Raw genomic sequence first — 26,441 nt, forward strand, 5'->3', positions numbered from 1 at the left:
AATCAAACTCAGGGAAGAAGCTAGGACGCTTGGGAGCATCGCTCTGCAGCTCAGAAACCAGGCTAGCCAGCTCAGAAACATGGCTAGGTAGCTCAGGAATATGTCTAGTTAGCTTGAGACAATGGTTAGGCAGCTCAGGACCATAGCTACGCAGCTCGGGACCATGGCTAGCTAGCTCGGGAACGACGCTTGTCACCTTGGTAATATGGCTAGCTGACTCAGGAACATGGCTAGGCAGCTCATAATATGGCTAGCTAGCTCTGGAACGTGGCTAGGCAGCTCAGGAATATTGCTAGCTAGCCAGATTTCTGTGCTGCCTCGGGAGGGAGACTAGGCTGCCCAGGAAGGAGGCTATGCTGAGCCCAAGAGAAGGACACCACAGCCACCTCTTCCATGATGAGTTGATCAGGCGTCCCTGTTGCTCCCGGGCCTCTTCCCAGCCTTCCCTCATTTGGGAGTGAGGATCGTGGGGAAACCCCTGCTGCATTCATTGTGGTCAGTTTTTTTTCTGTCAGGTGTATGCAAAGGGTGAAACCAATCGCAGAAGGGGAAAAAAACTCTCACTAGTGTTAACAGGTAACAGGAATTTACTGGCCGTCAAACAGGTAAACAAACAACAATAACTGACGATAGGGGGCAGACACTGGGGAACTTCAGCAACAAGGACACTGGTGAACAGAATCAGTTATCAACACAGTGGTAATTCAGTACGTTTACATGCACAGCTTAATCCTATTAAAGCCATAGTTTGACTATGCTCCGCAATTGGACAACTGCAATTGTCCGGGTATACATGGCGGTGAGTAAATCGATTCATTGGCCGAAGCACGTCATGCCCCAGAACAATAGGTGGCGCTGTGCCCATTTCAACTAGTGGTAATAGAGCCACCGGTTGACCTCTTTACGTCACCAGCAACAACAAACTCAGGCGGCATTCGAGAAATATGTTTTCAGTAGAAATCTGTCAGTTCACTTCGGGTCCATATCATTTCTCCGACGCTCCATTGTTCCGACCTCTCGGTCGTATGCGGACTCCTCCGGCTGCTCTGCCGGCGTAGGAGTCTGCATACGACCGAGAGGTCGGAACAATGGAGAGTCGGAGAAATGATATGGACCCGAAGTGAACTGACAGCTGTCTGCTGAAACATCGCTTTCTCCTCCATGTTCGTTTCAATCTGGACTTCAGAGAATCAAAGCCAAAGTTAATTTCCCCCAATTCCTTTTTCCCCCATGGGCGAGATAAACCCCACTAGGAGTCTTTACTTGTTGTGGAAGTACCAGAGAGTCGGAGAACCCGACGCAGTCTGTAAGATTCATAATATCAGAGAATACCCCCTGCAGTTCGGCCGCGGCGCAATGAATGAATAAAGATTGTAGTTATTTCACGTTGATAAGAAACATTTATTTATTTAAAACATGTACTTTTAATTCAGCCTTGGGTGAAATCGAAGCGTAGTGTGTACTGAATGCATGTTGATGATGATACACTCCTTATAGGGGGTAACTACATTGGCACGACACCGGCTTCCTCCATCTTCTGCGCCAGCTTTTTAAATAAATCGCCTATCCGAAGTGAGTTGACAGCTGTCTACTGAAAACATCTTTCTCCCACCGGAGCAGCCCCTCCGCCGCCCGTCCGCATATGGCATTCCCCGCCGTGGCGCAATGAATGACTAAAGATCGTAAACACGGAGAAAAAAACATTTATTTTGACAGATGTGCCCGAAGTTACTACTTTACAACCTCGTTGATGACCCACATTTAGAAAAACATGTACTTTTAATTCAGCCTTGGGTGAAATCGAAGCGTAGTATCTATGTGCTTCCACCTTTAATGAATGCATGCCATGCGCGCTCCCGCGGCCGGGACACAATTCTTATAGGGGTAACTACATTCACCGGCTTCCTTCATCTTCTGCGCCACCTTTTTGAATAAATCGCCATTTCTCGTTTTCCGACGGCGACAACAACAACACGACTATCGTCTCCTTCTACTTCGGGCTCACGGCCCCGGGAAAAGATCTCGAGCATGCGCAGAACGCAATTCAACGCATAATCCAATCCATGCACGCTTAACTCGACTATGAATCGCATTATCTAGGGGTCTTAATTCGACTATGAGTAACCCAATTCGATTTGATTTTAGCTCGACTAAGGTGTATACATGCATCTTAATAATCCAATCATAGTTGGACTAAGCCAATAATTCGACTATCTTGAGTGTCATGTAAACGCACTGACTGATGTAACTGCATGTCACACGCAGGGAAACACAGAAATGGGTATTGGAGTTGGAGAGGCTCGTGACAATTAACTTATAAATAGTAAGCCTGTTTTGTTGTGATAATGAATTCAGTAATTGCAGACAACGTATGCAATGGAGGAAATTAGATAAACTAATAATGTGCTAATGATTATTTCTGAGGCTTTAAAAATAGAAGCAGAACAACAGGTTAATAAAGGTGGGCGCCATGGTAACCGGTGCAAGTAAGACGTCAGTGAAATATTCCTAAACTTTTCTTCAAGAGTGCTTGACGTCGTTGAAGCAGCAGCTGTAGCTATGAGAATGTGATACAGAACAGCTTCCAATTCATGAGATTATTTCGTTACAACTGATTTAATAAAAGCTATATATATATATATATATATATAAGTTACATTGACAAGAAACTACACTGTGAAAGAAATACACCATTGTATCAATATAGCATATAAAAAATTAATATAGCACTCTTTTTGACTAGATCAGATGCAGACTATCCGTACAAGACTCTTTCGACACTTTACTTTCCAACCGACTCCAAAAACTATATCAGGATTTAATGAGGGTCTGTTAGGTGATGACAGATGTGCAAAGAACAAGTCATTAGGGTAGGACACAGTTAGTGTCTAGCGACCTGCGAAAGTGCCAAGAAATCAATTCTATATTGATTTTCTCTGTGCTGCATATTTTGCCTCAATATGAACTCAAGATAGTCTGGGCTATGGTCGTGCTGGTGGAGGGGGCAAGGGGGAGGTGGACTTCCCAACCTCAAACAGTTGACTGCCAGAGTTGAAAGACCTAATCCCCACCCCCACCCGTGACATTGTGATTTCAGCCCAGATAAAACAGGACGGCTGTGGGTCTTAGCCTGTCAAGAAAGGATGAAGAACGGTTCCCGTGTGTGCGTGGGCGTGTGTGTTTTAACCCCACCATAGACATGATAGCACAGTTCCCCTGGCTTTTCCGTGTCTCAACAGGTGCCACACCTGTAGTCATGGAATGCTTGCATCCCTGCTAGCATGTGGAGGAACTAAGCACGCACGCACGCACGCACAGACAGACAGACAGACAGACAGACAGACAGACTCAAACACCTTCCAGACATATCGTACAGATCTTAGTGCACATTCTTCTTGTCAAAAGCATAAGATACTGTCTAGTCTGAATGAACGTATAAGTCATGTGTGGATTGTGTGTGGATGATTGATGGTTCAAGCAGCCTCACCCGGCCCGAGTCACACTGATTGGACTCTGGGGCCGGGAAAGGCTGCACACCTTGTTGTGCATTGAGTAATCAATGTGCACAGGTTAAACCAGCCATCACCACCCACACTCGTCTTTGTCATGCCACATAGATGGCCCTTTGTTTTTGTCACCTAAAAGGCCACTTAGGTGGAGTGTTGCATGGACATTCCTTCATCATGCAAATTTTAAAGACCATCATTTATAAACGGCAGCCAATGGCCTGAAAACTGTAATTGTGTGCACTGTGTCAGAATATGTCACGTAGAAACAGTCACACCTCAATGGGGCTGTCAACCAGAATGGAAATGCACTACTTGTCTAAATGTCTGGGTGAGCAGCACACAGTGGTTTTTCCCACCCCTGGAGTGATGGCGTATCAGCACTAGTAATGATAGGTCACGAGGAAGCTGTGCAGGGAAAATCATGTGCCATTGTTTAGGGGTTGTACTGAAGCATGTCTCTGCTTTCATTGCTGCTTTCTTCTTCAAAAAAACGTACATTTTTCATTTTTGGAGTCTACCCTCCTTTTAACAACATATTCTTTAGTACCGCTTTCTATGGTGTTGTAGGTATGGGTTTGAAGTTATCAATACCTAAGCAACATGTTAAAGCCCAGAAATGTGCAAATGTGTTTGTGATTCGGCTGTTGTTGACTGGAAGCCCAACCTGAGGATCTGGAGCTCTTCCTGAGAGTGCTGCAGCTCATCAGACAGCCTTCTCCACCGCAGCAGGGCCTTCAGCTGACCCTGCTCCTCCATCTCTACAGGGTGGAGCTGGAGAGAGAGAGAGAGAGAGAGAGAGAGAGAGATAGAGAGAGAGAGAGAGAGAGAGAGAGAAAGAGCGAGAGAGAGAGAGAAAGATGAGTGTTACTCATTGTTATTTCTGCGTAATATTTTATATAATTACTATAAGTTCTCCTAAATACAATGTTACACGTGATCTTTTCAATTGACAACACTCATTACAATGTTAACACTTTCCCGTATCTTTATATCCTCCTATTTTGTAATTGATTTCCCCCCTTTTCAAACAATAAGGACAAACATTATGAAGAGGTCTGAATCCAATCTCGTCATTTTTGTTAAGCTCAGCTGACATAGCATCAAAACAGACAAAGAAAACCTTCAATTCGACAGTGGAATCATAGAACAGGGAACAAAGAAACCAAACGGTAAAAGATGTGGTCCACTAAAGTAATTGCATGAGACGCATGACTCATGTAAGGGTCAGTAGGGGTAAGGGGGAGAGGTTGAGTATGTTGTTAAAGGCTATTACCTGAAATAAACCCCATGGGGAGATAATGTTTCTGTACAACGGCTAGTAAAACCTAAACGGGAGTGCAGTCAGTGTTCAGCCACACAGTCTCTCAAAGAGACAATGAAATTAAAATCAAATAAGCAGTTTTTAGTCTTAATTATTTCATTGCTATGACGCAAAAGTATCGATTCACTATTGCACCCATATAACGGGGTATCGGCGGTGGTATATGACATCTTCAAACATTACCCAAGTTCTACGTAGGGTTGACGCATTTGCACGTCATAGTGGATACCGCAGGCATCATCTCCAGGTGTTCCCACTGTAGCCTATACCTGCTGAGCTTTGGCCCAGATCACGTCCTCCAGGTACGTGGCGAAGCCCTCGCTGATCCACTCCTCGGTCCAGTCCCTGGCCCCTATAGCCAGGCCGAACCAGGAGTGAGCCAGCTCGTGGCACAGCCGGGACCCCAAGAGAGACCGGTCTGGGACACCGCCACTCGGGCTGGCCCCGGCTACGTTCAGCACGCTCTGAGACAGGAAGATTATATGGGGGCTAGGAAGGGGGAGGTGGGGGGAGAGAGGGAGGAGGGGGGGGGGGAAGCAGGGGAAATTAGAGTTTAGTTTTTGACAGCCATTTATTTAACATTTCTTATTCAACGAAGAGATTGCAGATAAAACGAAAATGTCATAATTTGATCTGAGCCCTTTGATCTTCTCCTAGGTGACAAGAAACACCACATTTTTCTAAATCCCACAGAGTGAGAGAGAGACATAGACATACAGAGAGAGAGAGAAAGAGAAAGAGAGAGACAATAAAATGGGGTAAGAAACAAGTTGAGTAATGAGGGAAGGGGAAAGGAGTAAGATGAAAGCAGGAGATAGGGTAGGATGCGGTGAAAGAAGAGATGTTGGCAGGGGTTGCAGGGGGACAAGGGGTGTCGGATAAAGGGAGATAACCGGGGAGGACGGGCAAGAATAGGCCAGGAGGAGGAGGAGGAGTAGGAGGTAGAAAAATGGAAGAGCGACAACAAATCAGTGAGCAAATTCACAGCCTCCTACCTATAAATCTAAACCCTCAGAGACAAAAATGTGGGCATCACCCTGTGATAGAATCAAAGGGTGAGGGACGGTTCTCTGTCTGTTATTACAATGAAGAATACAGCCTGCATGGCGCCACAAAGGACAAATGCTTGCACGCGTGCGTGCCTGTGGGTATATGTGTGCGTCTTCATGACTCTGCACACATTAATGGTTCTTCCCTCAATTACCGCTGTGTGTGTGTGTGTGTGTGTGTGTGTGTGTGTGTGTGTGTGTGTGTGTGTGTGTGTGTGTGTGTGTGTGTGTGTGTGTGTGTGTGTTTGTGTGTGTGTGCGTGCGTGCATGTGTGTGTGTGTGTGTCTTGGCACCAAAGCGTTGGGAGGTGGCAGCCTATCCCTTTACCATCTCAAAGGAAAGAGGGGGGAAGGAGGGAGAGAGGGGAGAAAGGGGGAGAGAGAGAGAGGAGGTTCAGCATGGAGAGCTTACTAATAAAGCCGTCTCCTCAGCCCTACCTGCACTGTGCGAACATTGAGCAAGAATCCACCGTTCCCTGCACTCCCACTATAACACCGCTCCATTCAGGATTCAAAATGTCCAAAACAATGTTCGCAAACGAGTAGAAAACCCTCAAAGCATAATAGAGTGCATCATCATCATGACAGAATAAGAACTATAGAACAGGATTCAATCTCAGAGAAGCCCTTTTTACTATTTGCTGACATTTCCAGGCCGAGCTACAAAGGCTGCTGCTGCTGTGTGTTGTGTACTTTGGTGAGGAAACCTACCCCAACTATCTAGCGCCAGGATTTATAATAAGGCCACGGTATACTACAATAGTGGGGAGGCAAGGGTTGTAGCGAGAGATTGAAAGTGCTATACCACGTTCGTAAACAGTGAATAAATGGACCCTAACACGGATCGGAGCCAATGGACCATTATTACAAATGATTATGATTATGAGAATCAAGAATACTATCACGTAAAGCGGTCAGGAGTTTGGCTAGCTCATAAGAACAAAATGACATGATTGCAGAGAAAATAAACAAACAAATAACTCAAGTTTCGTATTCAGCACTTCTTGTACCTCAGGATTTTGGCACCATGAGATTGTGTAAGGATCTGATTTCCCACGTCTCCACCCCTCTGGTTTTAACTAATTGAACGCCTAGTGACCAAACCAAACCCCGCATTTAGTCTTGAGCAAGTCTGTCTGCAAAGGACTACATCGTTCTCGGCCAGCCGAGATAAAATCGACTTCAGTGTTGGAATTCTGCTTGTCGCTTAAGTCATCAGAACAGTGGAGGCAGTGGCACGGAAGAAAACTTGACAGATGTCCATCTGATAAGCACACACATTCTCCCACAAATCAAATGTATCACAGCAACCCACACAAACACAAGCCTCCATGTAGACCCCGTTTAATGAGGAAATACTGCAGTTCATAGGGCATCTGGGCTCCAGCGGTATGCATTGAACACGAAGGAACCTGCTTATGTATTGATGAGGTTGAAAACTTGGCATTAGCACAAGTGCTAAGTGCTAATGGATTATATGTAAAATGTGAAATATATACAGTATATATATATGTGAAAATTCAATATATTCCTGTTTCTACGGAAGTACTATTTGCCTTGGATTTCATTTAAATAGCCAGAGTTTGTGTGAGGTTTGTGTGGCGATGGACGGCTATTTAACGGCCAACGAGGACAAGGTATGACAAAGTGTGAGCCAACCTGCCGTGAGCCAATAGTATAGCATGCTGGACTGGAATAATACAACACGATATAAGGACTAGTAAACGTTACTTTTTAAATATTGCCAATTTACTATATTCCCTCATTAAAATAGCATGTACAATATCCAAAATGTTTTTCTTTTTCTTCCTTGAGAATCCCTTTGTCTCGGGGTCCTTGAGGTTTGAAGAGCCTATTAACCCTTCCCGATGACAGTTTGTATCAAGGATTTGTCATTTCAATTCTCAATTACAATAAAAGAGGAATAAATCTAAATGCATACAAATATTTATACATTTCGGAAAATGGATGAGTTTCAGGGTTGATCTCACATACTGCAAACACTGTCAAAAAAAACTCAACCGACCGGCAGTGTGCGAATCAGACATGAGCGGAGGAGGAGGGGCGTGGGAGTTCTCCTTTTGTGAACCTGAGACAACACAGGCAGAGAAAGGGGCCAATCGCAGCTCTGTGTCAAAGCCAAAGTCATGGCTGAAGACTTTTCTGAAGCATTCCTTGGCCCCTATCTTATGTAACCTGTGCGTGCCCTGAGGGGCCCCAGTGTGCATGTGTGTGTGTGTGTGTGCGTGTCTGTGTGAGGCAGGCAGGCTATTCTTTGACAGAAGAATAGGGGCCAGGTCAGAGAGGTGTAAATGAATGGCTTCGTGCTGGCCGTGCTCATATAACAGCACCTGACTAAGTCCCCGTTGTTTGACAAGCCGTCTCCAGCGCTAGCATTCCCACCGGCCTCTGTCGATCCATCATCAAATGAGAGACGGACGAGGACACCACGGGGGCTGTGTTTGTCTGGATCACCACATTGTGTTGTAAAGGCTCCTATAGGCTTAAGAGGGTTTACGCATTGTGCAACAGAGACAGACATGTCAACAGGTACACGTAGAATCTAGGTCAAGCTACACAATCGATTTTGAAACTAAAAGGGCCGGTATAACATAGATATATACAATGGAAGGTGAGGTTATTGTTAAAGCAATGTTTAAAGGTGCTGTATGCGATATTTATTAGTTGAAATACATCTAAAATACCTTTTATTCTGACAGTCCCCCTATTCTGCAGTCAACTGTTCCTACTTTATCCAATCAGGAGAGAGGACTCCACAAAGAGGAAGACGTTCACAGGCGGGCAGCAGGATTTCAGTGTTGCCTGAAATATAGACATATTTATATATATACACAATAATGGCATAATAAACCAATGGCATAGAAGGGACAGGTGTAGTTTAGTTTCACCTTTTTGTATAATTAATATTTCACAGACTCTAACATAGAATTCACACTGTGTGGCCATCTCTTTCGCATTCGTTATATAAATGGTAACCAGAGACAGGTCACAGTCCAAAGTTGCTAAAACTGAGTAGTTTAGACTCTTAGAACCTTTGAAAGGACATTCTCTTCCTAAAAGCATCAATCATCATTACGTAGCCATTTGGGTTACACACAGCAACAATACAGCAGGCTGATCTCGTCGGGAAGAGATTATCATCTTTAAACACACAGAGTGACGGAGGAGTTATTTTCATACTTTTCCATAACCCAATAATGGATACAAGTTAAGTAAATTATGCCAGAAAGCAGCGGGCAAATACGCATGTCCACTCTGGGTGTGCCAAACGGCTAATTTCAGAGCAGAAACAAATGGGATATCTAAACAATACAACTAGTCTATATTTCCCCACGGCCTGTTTTATCAGATAGAAGGCGGGCTTGTAGTCCTTATTCAAGCACATGTCAACATCATACAATAGGGCCCTGTGGACATTATTTCCGAGACAGCGCCTCACACAAATCTAATCCTGTGTTTCTCCTGATTTCCCAAACAAAGGTTCCCGCTGGAGCAAGGGATGCTAACATTAGCTTTATTAGTTTCTTTATAGCGTAATCGTGTTGGTCCACAACTGGATAAGCACGCCTTTGTTGTCCGTTTCAACAGTGCCTGTGTGTTTGTGTCTGTGTGTGAGAGAGAGAGAGAGAGAGAGAGAGAGAGAGAGAGAGAGAGAGAGAGAGAGAGAGAGAGAGGAAAAGTAAGAAGAAAACAGAGGGAGAGAGAGAAAGAGGAAGACAGAAAGACACACAAAGGATGCCTTTCAGAGACAGCGCCTGCACATGGTCCTCTGGGTGAGGTGTGTGTGTGTGTGTGTGTGTGTGTGTGTGTGTGTGTGTGTGTGTGTGTGTGTGTGTGTGTGTGTGTGTGTGTGTGTGTGTGTGTGTGTGTGTGTGTGTGCATGTGCGGTGTGTATGCATGTGTTGAGAAAGTGAGTCTATATTATTAAAAAGCGATGCACCGCACACACATGCACAACAGACACATGCAGCACAGACACGTGCACAACATACACAATGTCAACAGACACATCCATCTGATGGTCACCGTTTATCTGCATGTGGAAAAACTAAAACAAAGCAAGTTACTGTACTTGGTTGACCTTCCTCCCGGATCTCCCCACACACGGAAAAACACGGCTGCAGCAATATAAGCCTGACTCACCCAAAACCAACCAAAAGTTTAAATATGACCCGTTACTTATCCTGAAAAAACTTCACTTTAAAGATCAGTGATCTTTAAGACCATGTTTCGGATCAGGATCGGACCTCCGTATTCCCTTCAAATCTGCCCCTTGATATCAAATATCTGCCAATTTGTCATAGAATAACAAACCACCCCTCTCTGCCACCGCTCCTCACAAGCCATCCAAGGTAACTAGACAGATGTGGAGGTGAGACACCGGTTGAAAAAGGGTTCTGCTCTCTCCCTGTATCCATTATTCATCCCTTCATCCTTGCACCCATCCCTTCTGGCTGTAGGCCATCTCCCCTCCCCGGCGGGACGCCTCCATGCATAATGCAGCAGTGGCCCTATCATAGGCCTGTAATTGACATCCCAAATTTCAGATCTGCACCACTCAAAAAGCCCCATGAGACAGAGAGAGAGAGAGAGAGAGAGAGAGAGAGAGAGAGAGAGAGAGAGAGAGAGAGAGAGAGAGAGAGAGAGAGAGAGAGAGAGACACACACACACACACACAGATAGACAGACAGAGAGAGAAAGAGAAGAGAAAGTGTGCGTGTGTGTGTGTAATTGCATAAATGGTTGAGGCGGTGGGAAAAGCGCAAAAGGAAATGACACGATGAGCTGAAGGAACGGGATGAAAAAGAGGGAGTCAGGAAATGGAAAAAGACAGCGTAAGCATGAGTGAGAAGTGCAATGAGACAACGTCTGCCTGTCCGTCGTCCGTCCGTCCGTCCGTGAGAGACTGAAATAGAGAGTTTGGCTTTAGACTGTGATTTTCACGGCTTTAGGTTTTCTTTTGAATGTATTATTATTATCCAAGCTTGAACGCAGAGACCACCATAGGCTGCGGACTGCAGAACCGAGCACATAAACACACGTACCTATAGACTACACTGATCCACAGGGAGCCGACCCTCACACAGACACACACACACACACACACACACACACGCGTGAGCAAACCTTGTGGAAACCGAGCACAGTCATGTCTGTTTAAAGACATCCAGGCAGTAGGTTGCCGTGGCGCTGGCCTGTGGTCAGCGGCCCAGACACAGACACAGACACACCGTGGCGTGGCCTATTTCAGGACACAGGGCTCTATCTCAGCAAACTCCTGACCAGCACTCCGTCTCCATTCTTATTCAGCGAGTCTGACTTCAAATGTCTGGCATTCCAGCTTGGCTGCAGATCAGCGCGAGGCTCCCAGACAGGGGCCCTCGGGGGCCCAGGCCAAATGCCACTCCATGTAGGGCCTGATCACATGTACAGGGGCCCGTCAGGGGAAGGGAGCACCTCACCCACACGCTGCTCAGCGCATGGCATCAGAGGCTGGAAATAAGTATCCCAGGGAGAAATATCCGAGTTGATTGTAATCAAAGAGTCATAACTGCTATTGAACTAGAGTCTCTCCCCGTCTTGAATTTCAACCACTTTGGCACTGGCCTGAGGCAATCATTACTAATCGCCCTAGATATCACTTTTTAATAATACAGACTCACTTTCTCCACACATGCACACACACGTATGCCCACACACACACACACAGACAAACAGACACGCACACACACCGCGGGGAGCAGTAGGTTTGTTAAGGGATGAGGGCTGGCTTTTTGTGTCTGAACAGAAAGGCAAGTAAATATGGGAGCACCGAGAGCAAGCAAAGCAACAATGTCTTAAAAGTCCACCGAGAGCTTGTTTAAACACAAAGCGCCCCTCCATGTATTGTTTCAAGCGGAGCCTGGTTCATTATATCGTTTGGAGTCATGTAGACTGATCAGACTCAAAATATTTGGAATGTGTCCGGCAGTGAGCAAGCATGCCTCAACCGTCAAAGAATGTCAACCGGCTCTTTTTATGGCAACGAATGGTCCGGCCCAACTTGGTATAATGTGGAAGTAGCTGGTCCTATTTTGTATTTTGGTGGGGGAAAAAAATACTAATAGATAAGCATTGTATCCAAGTTGATGCACACTTTCCTCCAGCTCTCTAACAGCAAAGCGCTAAATGCAGGGGAGTACAATTACTGCTGAACAATCATGCTCAGAAGATTGTGGTGCTGATTAGCCCTTTCCCTTTGAAGTATATATTTTAAAGAATCTACTTTTCCTTTTGGCTTTAGGATATAAAGGCTGTGTCCAAGTTGCTAAGAGGCATTGTACAAATTGTATACCTATCTAGGAAAATGTCCTAATTACTTAAGTGCAGACTTTAAATTAAACGTTTCAAAGGATATGTCTGTGGTACCATGTACACCAACCGTGAAGAAGAAAAAAACTCAAAGTTCACCATCAATTGAAAGCGACACAGCCTGATGGGATACTCTCAAATATTGAACCAATAGAACAAATTTATTTAGGATGTTACCTATAGGCTTCCTATTAAAACAGGAACCCAGCCTGGGCATCTGAATGAAGGTTTTTAATAGTGCATATATATTGGGAGACTTGGTTTAGAGGTGCACCATGGTTGCTTGTGTATTGTGTTACAATGTACTGACATCTTTTTCAACCCCTCAGTGTTGCTCCTTCTGAGAGCTACACACACACACACACACACACACACACACACACACACACACACACACACACACACACACACACACACACACACACACACACACACACACACACACACACACACACACACACACGCACAGCGATAGATACATTGCTATTTATTGATCGCCTCGGGGGGAATTGGCTTGTTAGAGCAGCCAAGATAAACAAAGGTTGGAAATGAAGATGACATGATCACCGTGGAAACATAATAGGCCTATAAAATCACTATACAATCAGTCTGCAGGGCCTGTATTCAATTGTGGACTGAGCCGGATGCGCCAGTGGAAATGAGACACAAACACACCAGCCATGAGAGCGGGCATCCGCCGACGCTACTTAATATACAAGAGGGAGCGCACACACTTGCACCCGCCACATGGACAAATATTTACAGAACACACACACAAAACACCTTTCGGCCACAAATTCAGACACAATAAGGAAGCACACATGCACCTACAGCGCCATAAAGAACCACAAACAGAAACATACACACTATTAAAGTGCGTGTGTGCATGTGTGTGCGCGTGCGCGTGTGCGTGTGTGTGTGTGTGTGTGTGTGTGCGCACGCGCGCGTGTATCTCAAAACGACGTCACCACCAATCGCAGCACAACACGACGATATAGTCATCACCCTGCTACGACGTGTCCTTCCTGACCTACACAACGCCGCCTATCTCTCGGAGACACGGCCCCAGACGTGGGGGGGCTGATAAACAGGTCGGCGGTTTATGGGAAAGGTTATGAGTACGCCACGGTCGTCTTGCCACCGGGGACAGGATGATTATCACACAGCTCATTTGCATAACATTGTTTTCATGCCATTGTTGAGCCCCAAATCTGCTTGTTACTGCAACGTTAAGCTCCCTACATTTTACCCCCCGCCCCGTTATCGCAACACATCTGAGGCCGGTGTCGCCGTCCCTCAGCACCTCTGCTCTACACTAGGTCGCCGCCGCTGGTAACGGCGGATAAATTGCCCCTCCGGCGTTACGTATGATGTCATGAAGTCTAGCGTAGTGCTCCGCTTCTCATGAATAACTTTATCAACCTTCACGGGGTGTCTGCATGACATTTATGTGAAGTCCCCCACATTCTTGCCTGGGTGCTGCTATTGGCATGCAGGCTGTATTCATCCAGCCATGTGCAAGGGAAAGATTAGCTTATTGGCTTACCCCGGGAAAACAAAAAGGTCCAAGAAGGCATCTCGAAAAGATTATTTTACGGTCGTACCTTTAAGGTAATAGATATATTTGTTGCGCAGTTATATAATGGGAGAGAGAGTGGGGATTTGGATTTGATACTGTTCGTCACTGCAGGGCAGCATATGAAGGTGACAGACTTGTTAGGGAGAGTGCAGTTCAATTGAGGTCAGATTTCAAAAGGTTAAAAAACAAGTAAAAACACACACATGAAAAATGTATGTGTCACCTCACCTCATCCCGCTTCTTTCTGCCCTGAATACTTTGTGGGAATTGTGAACATGCATATGGTTGGGTTATATTTAGGTAAAATGGGCCTATGATATATAGACATGTACTGCATATCATATAAATGTATAACAAAATGTACATATGTATTTCAAAAATGTACGTGTATTATAACAAAATCTACCACGATGATCGCAAATGCAATCAAAGAAGAAAAATCTGATGGTAAAGAATGCTGTGGTTCATAGGGTCAAAAAAACAGACAACAGACAACACTATTGGCAGATTGTGGAGCAGTAGAAGACTCCAGAAATCGCTGTTTTCTTAAGACAAAAGGAATGCATCCTGGCAGGCAACGTACAAAAGTAGCACAGAATCCTACTTAGGGTTTCAGATTTCATCCAGCAGTGATTCCACTGTATAAGTTGGTATCGGGAGGTCTGAGTAAAAGGCAGGAGGTCAGGAAAGGCCTAAAAGCCTGAAATAAATCAGAGGCGGGCACAGTGTGACTGTAACCGTTCTGATCCAGGGTCTAATAGCTTAGCACCCCAGCCCACCATACCCGCCCCCCCCCCCCCCCCCCCCCCCCTCCCCAGGCTAAAAGCAAAAGCCAGACATCGGAAGCATTACCACCAAACACTTCACCGAACTTTGCTTCAAATGTCTCATTTTGGTCGGTTCAGCGCAGAGGTCCCACGGACATTAGGGCGTCTGGCTTTCCGTGGCCAAATGAAATTACCCCCGTGCTTCGGATGGGGGATTCTACAGCCACACACACACACACACACACACACACACACACACATCAGACACACAGGAAAACAATCGTACTCACATGCACACACACACACACACACACACACACACACAGACAAACACGCACACACACACACACACACACACGGCTACACATACTATACAATAATAGCAGCATTATCCCCTCCAAAATACAATGGACCCATCCATCACAGCATGTAATGGGCCTTGTGGTTTCATCCATTAGCCAGTAGTATGGGGTTGGGGGGGTTGCTGTGTCATGCCTGTCCTGCCACAGCGCCTAATGTAGAGTTATGGCACTAGCAAGGGCCGGTATCACGGTTAAACTCAGCACCGTATGGCAGCTGCTGCCAGCGCGCGCTCACTTTAGACGGCGATTTCAAAGGATATATGAAGAAACGACACACAATCACGTTAGCGGCCATTATTTACAATTGATACACGCGGCTCCACTGTAGGCCAGTTGCAAACCCCCTTGTTTTCTTCTCATTTGTCTATTACCTGTCAGCTGCTTTTTTGGGGTTTGTGTGTGTGCGGTAGTGAGGGTAAAGTTCAAGTACTGCCCTCTTGCCAAGCGTCCGTTCAAGGGGAACTGTGAGAATGAAGAGGTAACCTCCCGATGGCACCCCCATCCCCCCTGCCGGCCCCTGTTAGCCCCTCCTCTTCTCTCTCTATTCGCAGTCTCTTTAGAAAAACAAACCTCTGTCCAGGCATATGAGAGAGAGAGAGAGAGAGAGAGAGAGAGAGAGAGAGAGAGCGAGAGAGAGATTAACATAAGACAGAAAAGAAAGAAACACCCCATGCTTGACTATGTGATTAACTGCCGTCTCCTGGGCCCGACACACACATACTCGCGCAGGCCAATGCACGCAGACACACACACACTGGGAGAAGCGCCAGTCTGTGTCGCACACGTCTAGGGTTACTTGGGAGATTAGACTGCAGAGAGGAGACAAGAAAGGTAGAAAAGTCGCAGAGACATCACAGGGGACAGCAGAGGAGTCTGGGTAAAGGGGCGGAGGGCCTTCCTAGTATGGAGAGAAGAAATAGAGACAGCAATGAGAAAAAGGGATTGCAGATAAACCGGTGGAGGGCAGGGGGGGGTTATCGGGCAAAGTGGGAGAGGTGGAATTTTCACAATAACGCAGAGGAGCGCTATGACGTTGGCACTGAATTCATGGATCGCTTATCTTATAAAGAGAGAGATAACAACGCTGGTGAAATGAGAATCTTAAATGTTGTTTTTGACATGGTCAACATGCAATGTGTTTTTTTTCTTCCCAGTTTCATTACTTTTTATCACCCGAGTTGAGCAGCACCTCACTTGATATACGAGGGACCTCCAGGGAGCGGCCCGGAGGCACTGAAAGGGTAGCCCCCCGCAGCTTCCTACCACTCCCCAACAGGGACTCCTGGTGACGGTAACTTCCTGCTAGCCCATAAACAAGCTATGCAGTTATCTGAAGTCAAGCTGAAAATCCTCCACCACTACAAAAGGTCAGCAGGTGCACAGCAGGCATAAGTCTTGTGGTGTCTCTTGACAGTTATACGGCTCCATCGTTTGCCTATAAAGACTACCGGTTTAACTAGCTGATAACTATGGCTCCATTCAGCAGATGTTCCTTCTTCCACGGGTCCAAATTCTTAACAACAACCTGAAGAGATAGAATTATTATTTATTATAATTTTTTTTTAATAAATGTATAAAAAGCATTACTATTATTAAAATAGAGAAATGTACTCTAAACATGTCTGCATGTGTCTTGTTTGTGCTGTTGTTGTGCTGTTGGTTGTTTTGCTGTGCTCGGATATCAATGGTGAAAAAGGACGCCGGAAAGATTGCAAGAATACATGCCAAGAAGCAGAAGCATGAGAAAGTGAGTTGGCGGGTGGGCAAGCGAGCGAGGGGGGCGATCCAAGTTTGTAAATAAAACCAGAAGTTAAAAAAAAAAGCGACCACATTAAGAGCACATCTTGGGGGATTTCCCAGTTCATCAGCGGCTCAGAATGTTCCGTCGCATAACGAGACTTATTATTTTAATAAGGTGTGCGCTTCTCCGTCGTGTAGGAACAAGCACGGGGTTGTGCCCTAGCTGTGTTGAAGCAGAACAAACACGCTGCCCCACAAGTGCATCACAAGGCCTGTGTCAACACTCTGTCATTTCCCAACAAAAAAAACGCCGGAAAGCTACACTGCTCCCTCCAGGGGCGTCTGAAATGCCTTTATTTGGTCACGTGGCGGTTTGGGAGAAAGCAAATCTCCGCTTTGTCCCTGAGTCTGTTTCTTAGCGACGCACTGATATTGGCTTCAAAAGGGTTAGAGGGGCTTGGGGGGGGATGTGGAACGCCGTGTGTGCCCTTCCTGCCGGAACCCAAATGACGTGGCCGGATGAGATCATAATCGAAAAGTAAGACTGAAACAAAAAACGTATCCCACTGGAATGTACCTCAACATGCAGACATACACAACTCTATATTCTCAGAAGCCGTCCTTAACAACCACTTGAAGCTCAATTCTAGTAAAGCCTTGCTTTAACAACATTCCAATGTCCTTTAGGCACTCAGGGGACAATGACCTGGTCTAGATGAGATGTTTATAAAACTCAAGGGGCCTTCCCCTGCTGTGCTCATTGTTCATCACACTTATATCCAAGGGGCTAACCCTTTTAAATCACAACCATGTCTTCCTCCTCCAAACCCTTTTCCAACGACCATCCTCCCTTCAAGGCATCTTCTGTACCTCTATATCATCCCTCTACGTCTCTCTTCTTTTTGTTGTTGTTGTTGTTGTTGGGTTTTTTTCTCCTTCTTTCCGTAAAAAGTAACTCATCCTTAATGGCGTCAGCAGTAGACAAGTTCTGCCACCACTCGACCACATTCCACTGGCTCTTCTGGACACATGGTAACACGGGGACAAAAGACAGGACCGTTTGTCAACAGAACAAGGGGCCACACAGACACCCTGTCAGGACCCACATGTAAGGGAAACAAAAGCACATTTCATTATGGTTTCGATTACTTGTTCTTGTTTGGGAAGCATGCCTGTTCCATAATCATGGTGCTCATCTGTTAGGTGAATAAGCATATCTGGCTAAGTTAATGGCATCCGGTATCACGGCGAACAGTAACAGTATAACTGTGCAGTGCAGGGGTTCTGGAATGGGTCATGAACAAACTTGATGAACCAATGCAGTGGTATCGCTTTTCCTTCATGCCCCTACTAGTTCTAGCCTTGTGGACTATTAGCTGGTGTGAGAAGCGTTTGCAGCAAAGCCCTTTGCGCCCAGACCTGCCCCTACTTGACTTCTCTTATCTTTGTTTTCCTGCACTCATCCCCCCCACCCATCTCTCACACATACATACACACACACACACACACACACACACACACACACACACACACACACACACACACACACACACACACACACACACACACACATACACACACACACACTTCTCCCCCCCCCCCCCCCCAACACAAACACCATTCCTTCCTCTCCCTTCGTATCTAGGTACATAAACTTCACACCACCCTGAACGTCCCTGCGCTTCCCCTGCCCTCCCTTACCTTTATCAGGCTACCAAAGCCCCGTGTCTCTTGCCCCTACACTACCGCCATTCTCATCGGGGCCAGCGCAGCGTGAGGGTGAGCTTGGCTCCCAGCCAAGGACAGGGCCCCGCATACTTCCCAATCTGCAGATTAAATAGCACCCGTCTCTGAAGTCTTTCCAGAGGCTAATGGCTTTTGTTGCTGGAATTAATCCACACATCCTCTCCCACATCCTGGGGGTCTGCTGGCCAGTTGGGACCCATCCCCCTTTCCCCTCCCACCTCTTCTAACGTCCTCGATGTCTCGCTCCCTCTCAGCTCCATCTACAGCTCTGGTTCTAGATGGCCTGCCCCCAACTATGAGTAAACTATGGCACGGCCCTCATTTACTCCCTCAGAAGCAGTCTGCCAGAAGTCCGGAAGCAGCCGGGAAGCAGCCTGGAAGCAGCATGTAAGCAGTCAGTGTAGTCGACCAACCGCATTCAAGGAGCGGCGTGTCAGGCAACAGTTGAGATCCGTGGAGAGAGACAACCAAAATGGAGTTAACATGCTGCATCGCTACTCTGTCATTTCCAACTGCAGGGGTGTAAGTAGGCCAAATATACAGATGATTAAGTTCCCAGGACTACAATGAAAGAACCTAAAGAATGCCCCTGACACCCACAGGAAGAAAAGATGGTACAAAATATATGGAATAATATAAAAAAGTACATGTTTTTCATCCCTAACACATCATTTCCATCAAAAGAGATCTTTGTCTAAATATATTCGAGGGCCAGGTCCATAATTCGACCAAGCTGTCCCCCTCTGGCCACTGATGCAGTGTCTCTCTGTACCCCACAGTGAGCTCTATGTCGAATGCATATTCAGACATTACTCATATCCTGTCCGGTAGGACACAATTCGCGAGAGACAAAGCGGTTCAAGGGAGGAATAAAAAAAAGATGACAAGGAAAAAGGAATGAGAAAAGCAAAGAAAAGAGAGCGGGAGGGAATGAGTGTGTAGGAGATAAAGGAGATACTGTGTCTGAATATTGCAGATTTAAGAAGACTGTGTTCAGCGATCCCCTTCACGAATCCCTTAGTTTACTCTGTCATCACAAGTTAAAAGAGACCAGACGCTATTTCTCTTGATAACCGGTAGCTGAAGGCACAATTTCAGTCATATGTGCAGTCACGCGAATATGTCATCTGCAATACATTTCATTTATATTACAATTTTTTGGGGAAAAACGTAAGCTTTTCTCTGTTTCACAATGCCATGGGTGGGAGACGAGCACAATTTGGGGTTTGGGAGACTGCAGCTAACCTCCGGGAGCAGACAGCATTAACAATATGCCTTAAGTGGTGGGCAGAGAGGGGGGCAAATGGTGATGCTGATCAAATGATGCCTATGGCCAAGGCCAAGCCGGACAAATGTGGATGTGTAGGAATAGGAGGGACAGTTGGAGAGAGGAGACACTTAACGGCAGAGTGAGAGTTGGGTAGCATGGCCAAGAGAGGACAAGGGGGTGGGACGACCACCAGGGGGTTTGCGGGTGAACCCATTGATGTGTTGTGGGGGGGGGGTGCCTGTGTCTGTGGCTTGACACCCACACACTAATCCATTCACTAATGCCTCGTCTCCACCGAGCAGGGCAGCTCGGTTCGGACGGCAGCGTGTAGCTCCACCTTTTCGGCACCCTTTCAGACAGCTTTGTAGCCCAACAGAGGAGTACTGAAAATAGGAGTGGCTCAGCGCACCTCATCACGCTAATTTTTGGGACCCTGCCCAACTTTTGGCAATGGAAGCGCCAATATAAGCGTACTGAGCAGCACCGCATCTGGTTCTCTCGTACGCATATACACATTTTTACACACTCTCTCTTTCCCTGTGTGTGTGTGTGTGTGTGTGTGTGTGTGTGTGTGTGTGTGTGTGTGCGCATGTGTGGCCCACCTGCAGACCACGTCAAGCCTCCCGGTCTGTGGTACACAGTATGTAACACAGCAGTGTATTGATAAGCTCAGAGAGCCAGTGTGTCGGTGCCCACGGTTGGTCAGGCTCTCTCCTCTCTGGGTTCGGAGGTTTATGGTCGGCTCGTTTGGAAAGAAGAAATTAAGACTGAGAGCTGTTAGGTTTGGCCCCAATGATAGAGACGGCACAGTCTCGGGCGTGCAGAATATATTATGAGTAAAACCAATTCAATAAAAAAGGAGAGGGAAGGGGCGGAGGCGGGGTTTGGCGATGGAATAAAGTGTGGAGGGAGAGTTAAGGTGCAGAAGAAGAACGCAATGGGTAGGATGAGAAACAGGAGCCATAAGAGATCTTTTTAATGAACAAACGAATGGCCGGAGGTTTGGAAAAATGGAAGAAGGACGATTGGAGGAAAGAGTTTTGGGGAATCAAAACAAAGGAGAAGGAGGGATAATAAAAAGGAAAACATTTATGAAAAGGAGTGGAATACAGAATGGAGCAGCTCCTTAAAGGGCAGTGAAAAGAATCCAGCTAAAAATATATAAAATATGCGGTGAGAGCTGAAAAGTAGATTTCCGTATTGGCTGGAGGTTTACTTGTGGTTTCCATTATTTTAGTTCCCCTGGAGTAATCCGAGGTTCAGCGCCACCCTGATCAAAGGGCCCTCGGTGGGGAACACCATCCAACACACAAGTGAAAGTGAGACAATCCAGTTAGTTCTCGGGATCAGACCAGACATTATTTCTGGGTATTTGTGTGCCCCCTTACCCTGCCACAGGGAGGTCAGAGAATAGAGCCGAAACCCAGGCTTACTGGGCTTACTGGCTAAGACTAGAGAAGGTTAAAGCCTTGAGCGGATTAACATTGGACTGTTATACCCCAAATAAGAAGATCATACTGTGTTATGAAGAGGGAGAGTAAAGTGAGTTGTGTGACGTCAACGGCCAGCTCATGTTTCATCTTGATGGGAAAACAAACAAACAAAAAAAGGGCCCACGACATGAATCCACTTAAGGTCCTTCCAGCCAAACCTGAAGCTGAACAGCTTCCACACACGTATTGCACTGCTTTGCGTCCATTCTTACCTGGCCATGCCCAGGCTGGAGAACCCTTCAGGGACGATGAGGACGTCCAGACGTGGGAAGGGGTGGACCCCCAGGACCGCGTGAGCTGCAGCCAAGCACCGCGGCAGCAGAGCAAGGACCCCCAGCTGAAGGGGCACAGCAATAGAAGAATGCCATATAGGGAGGATAGGGATGTTGGGGAGCTGAGACAATGTCTTTATATTGTTTTGATGGACTTGTGTTAGTGTTAGATGATGATGATGATAAACAAATTAAATTTTTTTATGGATTTTATCGATTTCTGGAAGTCATTGTAGACTAGCAGAATTGAATAACTATGAATGTATAATATTTAGGAATTATCCATCAACTTATTTATAATACGTATCTACTTAAATATCTACATTACTGATAATGTAGATATTTAAGTAACTGATATTTCTCTTTTAGGCTTTGAATGTGATCCATCAAAACAATAAATTAAAGTATAACAGTACCTCAAAATGACAATGATACATCTCATCTGGCCACGCATGCATTATGTGGTGAAGTTAAAGCAGGTTCACAATCACCCCGGCTTTCTGCAGCAGGCAGGCGGGGGCAAACACACGATGCGGGACCACCCGTTGATTCCAGGCCGACCGCTCCTTGAATCGGCATGGGTAGTCGCTATGGGAACAGCAGACGCCGCCGTCGGCCGCGGCTGAGCGACCCGTTCCGGCGCGGCGCCCGCTCTTAGGGCCAGTCTCGGACGGAGAGGCTGAGCGGCCAGTTGGCGCGCCGCTGTAGCACATCGACAAAAAATAAAAAAATAAAAAAATGAGGGCAATGGCCTTTCAATCGTCGTTAATGAAGAATACTTGAATGGCTGCGTATTCTTGAAAAAGGATACGCAGTGGTTTCGGTGGCGAGGACTATCCGTCCCCTGTCTGTGCATAAGGTATGGAAACCAGAGCGATGGAAAATGTGAACACGGACGTCACTGGGGCAAACCGCCGTGAGCGCAGAAATATGAAGGTGGCGACACGGAGTTCCATTCCCTTCAACTCCAATATCCCGCTCCTTTTTTACCCCTCCTTGAGCGCTGTTCCAGAGGTTCAGAGAGCGCTCCAACTTTCCTTCCAGCCATTCATTGAAAATAAAGGCCCTCCTTGTGGCAGGAGATTCCTGGGGCCCGGCAAAAGGCCATGGCTGGGCCGCTGCTGGGGGAAAACCATGTGGGGAAGGAGGGGGATTACTGGAAACCCAGTGGCGGCCTGGCCAACATGCGGGGCAGCGGAGGGGAGAACACAGCAGCCCAGGCCAAAACCGCAGGGCAAAGAGGTCCAATGCTTGGCCCACCGTACAACCCACACCTAATAGAACTAAATGAGCCTCTACTTAACCCGACCGAAGCGTCCATTAGGACATTAAGGCGCGGATCCTACACAGTATTGGGTTTGATTGCCTGTTATTAGATTCTTGTTTTTCTCCAACTGCGGCATGCAGACATAGGTAATAGCACACGCTCAATTAACTTATCACAATCAAAGAATGCGCACCCCCTTCATCCACCTGAGAGACAAATAAATCAGTTTGGAACTTCCTTCCAAAAAAGTGTCAACGCCTGTGATTGAGTGTGAATGCCGATCCCCCACCCTTGCTTCACCTGTTCTAATTTTGGTACGGAGGAGGAAAAAGTACTGCTATGGAATGCTCTGGGGCCAACTGGGGGTTAACGACAGTCTGGAGAGGAGGAGATCATACGAGAAGAACCAAAGGGGGTGGGGGGAAATTAATATAATACCTGCCAACGTTGAGTGGGAACCCCTTTATTACTTGCCTGGTTGAGCTCCCAGGTCTAGACACAGGCCCGGTCTGGGCTCCTGCCCTGGGCTGGGCGTCGGTGTTGGCCGGCCCTCCACTGTGCTCGCTCACTGAGGCCTCGCCCACACTCCAGGAGGCGGTGTGAGGTGCTGCTATGGCCCTGCGCCAGCAGCCCACCGCCAAAGTAAAGGTGGAGGCAGGCATGGGCATTGTTACGTAGTAGTCCCAGATTAGGAGGCCTGTGAATGGGAGGGCCGGCGAAAGGAAGGGTTTGAATGAAGAAAGGGAAGTTAGATAAGGAGGAGTGGAAAAAAACACGAGGAAGAAGATGAAGGACAAGTGAGGGGGGGGGGGGGGGGGAACAGAATGGTTGTAGGTGCGGTCAAAATTTATTCAGGAGATAAAGCAAATTCCAAAATAGGAAGCGCTCATAGAAGTTGAACTTTGATACTCACAGGCCAGCCTTTAGTCATCCACAGAACAGTATCTGCCATGGTCATTTGTCAGGGTCTGACCTTTTCTCACTCAAGTTGACACAGAGCAGCTTTTGCCCATTTTCATTTCCAGCAGGATGGATTAGTCCAATGCACTGCTTGTTGATCCCTCCACAAAGCCCATAGATCAGTCGTCTATGCTTTGGACTGTACAGACCGCCATAATGGTTGTTCCTATGCTGGCTTCCTTCCCCACAGTTATAGAATAGTTTCCAATATGCTTAAACTGTTTCTTTAAGTCCCTAAATGCACAAACATTACTTTTCCAACATTCTTACAGTTTACTGGTAGATCATTTAGATCCTCAGGCTACATCCTTCTAGTCAGTGCACCCAGAAGGGAGAAAAATGATTGGATGCTGCTATTCTGACCTACTTACCAAAAGGTTAGCATTACCCTCTTCCTATCATGAAGAGTGTTGCGTCACATGTATTTTTCCACTGTAAGTGCTGTGTACATTAAGTTATGGGGTGTATAAATAAAGTTTAGCTTGTTGATGGGAATGAGTGGATTACCTGTCTCCTCATCCTTAATGGGGAGGGCTACGTTCTCCCCACTCATCAAAACCACACACTCGCCAGGGGCCCGGACCCTAGCCTGCCATGTTGACATGGCAACAGGCGGCTCTTGGCAGGGGAAGAGGGCTCTATTGTTGATGGGGGAGCCTGCAGTATAAACACAAACCCTGGAAGGGGTAAACAAGGTGTAAACAACTTTTATTTCCTTGGCCAACCAACTTTACACTAATGCATAACGACATCTATTATCCTGCAGCATGTTCCTTTGTGAATTAAAAACATAGAATATCCCATAACATCACGACACATTCACTCAAGCACATAAGTATATTACATATATAAAAACATACATGTCGTTTTGAAACACAAAACATCACATAACATACTCACTCAAGCACATAATGGTATATATATATATATATATATATATATATATCCTCTATATATACGTATATAATCTATTATTTATTTTGTATATATTATGTAAACATATATGTATGGAACTACCAATTATGCTTCATTGCACCTCTTCCCACGCCAAGCGCGAGGGAGGAGTTTGACAGGAGCAGCTAACAATCCTTGGCACCTCTCATTGAGAAGCAGAATTCGTGTTGGATTGTTCACCCACTAATAGGGATGGTGAGCTGGTGATACGGGTCAGTTATGACCACCTCAACATATTCATCCAAACCAATTAACCATGTAGTTGCCAGATGCCCAATCTCCAAATAATGTAGTCATGGTTTTCCAAGTGTTTATTATAACAGACCTCTTATCCTGGTCCTGGGTCCACCTGATGGAGCGCCCCGCTGGTCTGGTCTCATAAGAGACTCTCAGGCCCCGGGGGAAATCGACCGGGCTGGTGATCCCCCGCTTCTTCACCTGCAGGCTCCAACGGTCCATGTGGAACTCCACTGGGCCTGCTTCTGGAGAACCGGGGGCACCACTGCAATCTGAGAACAGCTGGTGCTGTCGTCTCCACTGAGTGGAAGGCATGGAGACCAGTCTCTGAAGCATGGCCGCCGAGCACTCTCTAGGGGGATGGTCTCTGACCTCCTCTAATAGAGTGGACATGGAAGGCACAGAGGTGACGTCCAACTCCTCCACATGCAATACGTCGAGATCACAGCAGTCCAGCACCAGAGTGAAGTCCTCATCATCGCTTGTGCTTTCCCGTGATGTTCCTACAGATAAAGGGCTGGTTTCTGGTTTCGGTTCAGCCTTTGTGCCATAGTTAGACATAGACGCTGATTCATCCACTGTGCTTTCTCCAGACACCAACGCCTCAGTTGAATCCATGCATCCTTTGCACGGTGACCTGGCCATATGCTTGTCGGTCTGCCCTAACCCGACTCCAGCTCCATCTGTAGCTTCTACAACAGGCTCCAGGAATAAAACTATGCTACCAGCGATAACCTTGTTGTGAAGCTGTACTGTTAGGTCCAGCACATAGTGTCTCACTCGTATTTGGTTGGCGTTTGCTCGAAGCGGAAGGTCATCTGTGTCCAGGTCCCCATCAGGCTCCATACCACCACCTAGATGGGCTCGAAGGTTAACTGTAATAAGCTCAACTGTAAGCATAAAAATGAAGTTTTTGCATGCATCTGTTTATACGTCCAAGTAACGTCACACTGTCTTATAAGGATATGCTTAGAGAGTTAGTAGTATGATGCTGCAATAGAGGAGGCTGCCGTTTCAGGACCGCAGTCCTAGGACCGCACCCATAAGACCCTATTTTATTTTGAATGCTAGATTGTGTCCAAGTACTTAACGTTATAATTCTAAAAGTAATTATAGTTGTAAAGGTTTATTCCGGCCAAATATAACTTGAAACTGCAGCATCCTCTATTGAAGGACCATACACCTGTTGGTTCTTTCTCACATATCAGTGCAAAAATAATACTTTTTCAAATATCTGGAAGCTATATTTCTGGGTTATATTATAACACATCAGCCAAATCAACCAATCTGTCAGTTTCCTTATGTTAAAGCTAGCTAAATCGTTTTTGTATCAAAACAATGTGTGGACAAGTGCTTGTGAAGATATGACACACCATATATATATATATATATATATATATATATATATATATATATATATATATATATATATATATATATATAACACACCCCTACCAAGCAAGTCACACCAAAGCGTACCGATAAATGTCTATATTTTCGTTTCTACAGTCAAAACGTCTCTCTCTCTAGCCCGCAGCGGGTAC

At 46.2% G+C, this 26,441-nt stretch overlaps 1 protein-coding gene across 1 annotated transcript in view; it reads right to left on the bottom strand.

Moving 5' to 3' along the window:
• aopep (aminopeptidase O (putative)) overlaps positions 1-26,441 on the bottom strand; it is a 48,367-nt gene that overhangs the window by 21,382 nt on the left and 544 nt on the right. Inside the window, exons 2-8 of the mRNA XM_084468190.1 lie at positions 24,986-25,751; positions 24,214-24,383; positions 23,221-23,443; positions 21,971-22,181; positions 21,420-21,544; positions 5,100-5,319; positions 4,174-4,280 (exon numbers count right to left, since the gene is read on the bottom strand). Of these exons, the coding sequence (XP_084324316.1) occupies positions 4,174-4,280; positions 5,100-5,319; positions 21,420-21,544; positions 21,971-22,181; positions 23,221-23,443; positions 24,214-24,383; positions 24,986-25,743 (1,814 nt within the window). The 5' untranslated portion in view covers positions 25,744-25,751. The remainder of the gene's footprint in view (positions 1-4,173; positions 4,281-5,099; positions 5,320-21,419; positions 21,545-21,970; positions 22,182-23,220; positions 23,444-24,213; positions 24,384-24,985; positions 25,752-26,441) is intronic.

This window comes from Micromesistius poutassou (genome assembly GCF_964030765.1).
Source record: "Micromesistius poutassou genome assembly, chromosome: 5".
NCBI classification, from domain to species: Eukaryota; Metazoa; Chordata; class Actinopteri; order Gadiformes; family Gadidae; genus Micromesistius; species Micromesistius poutassou.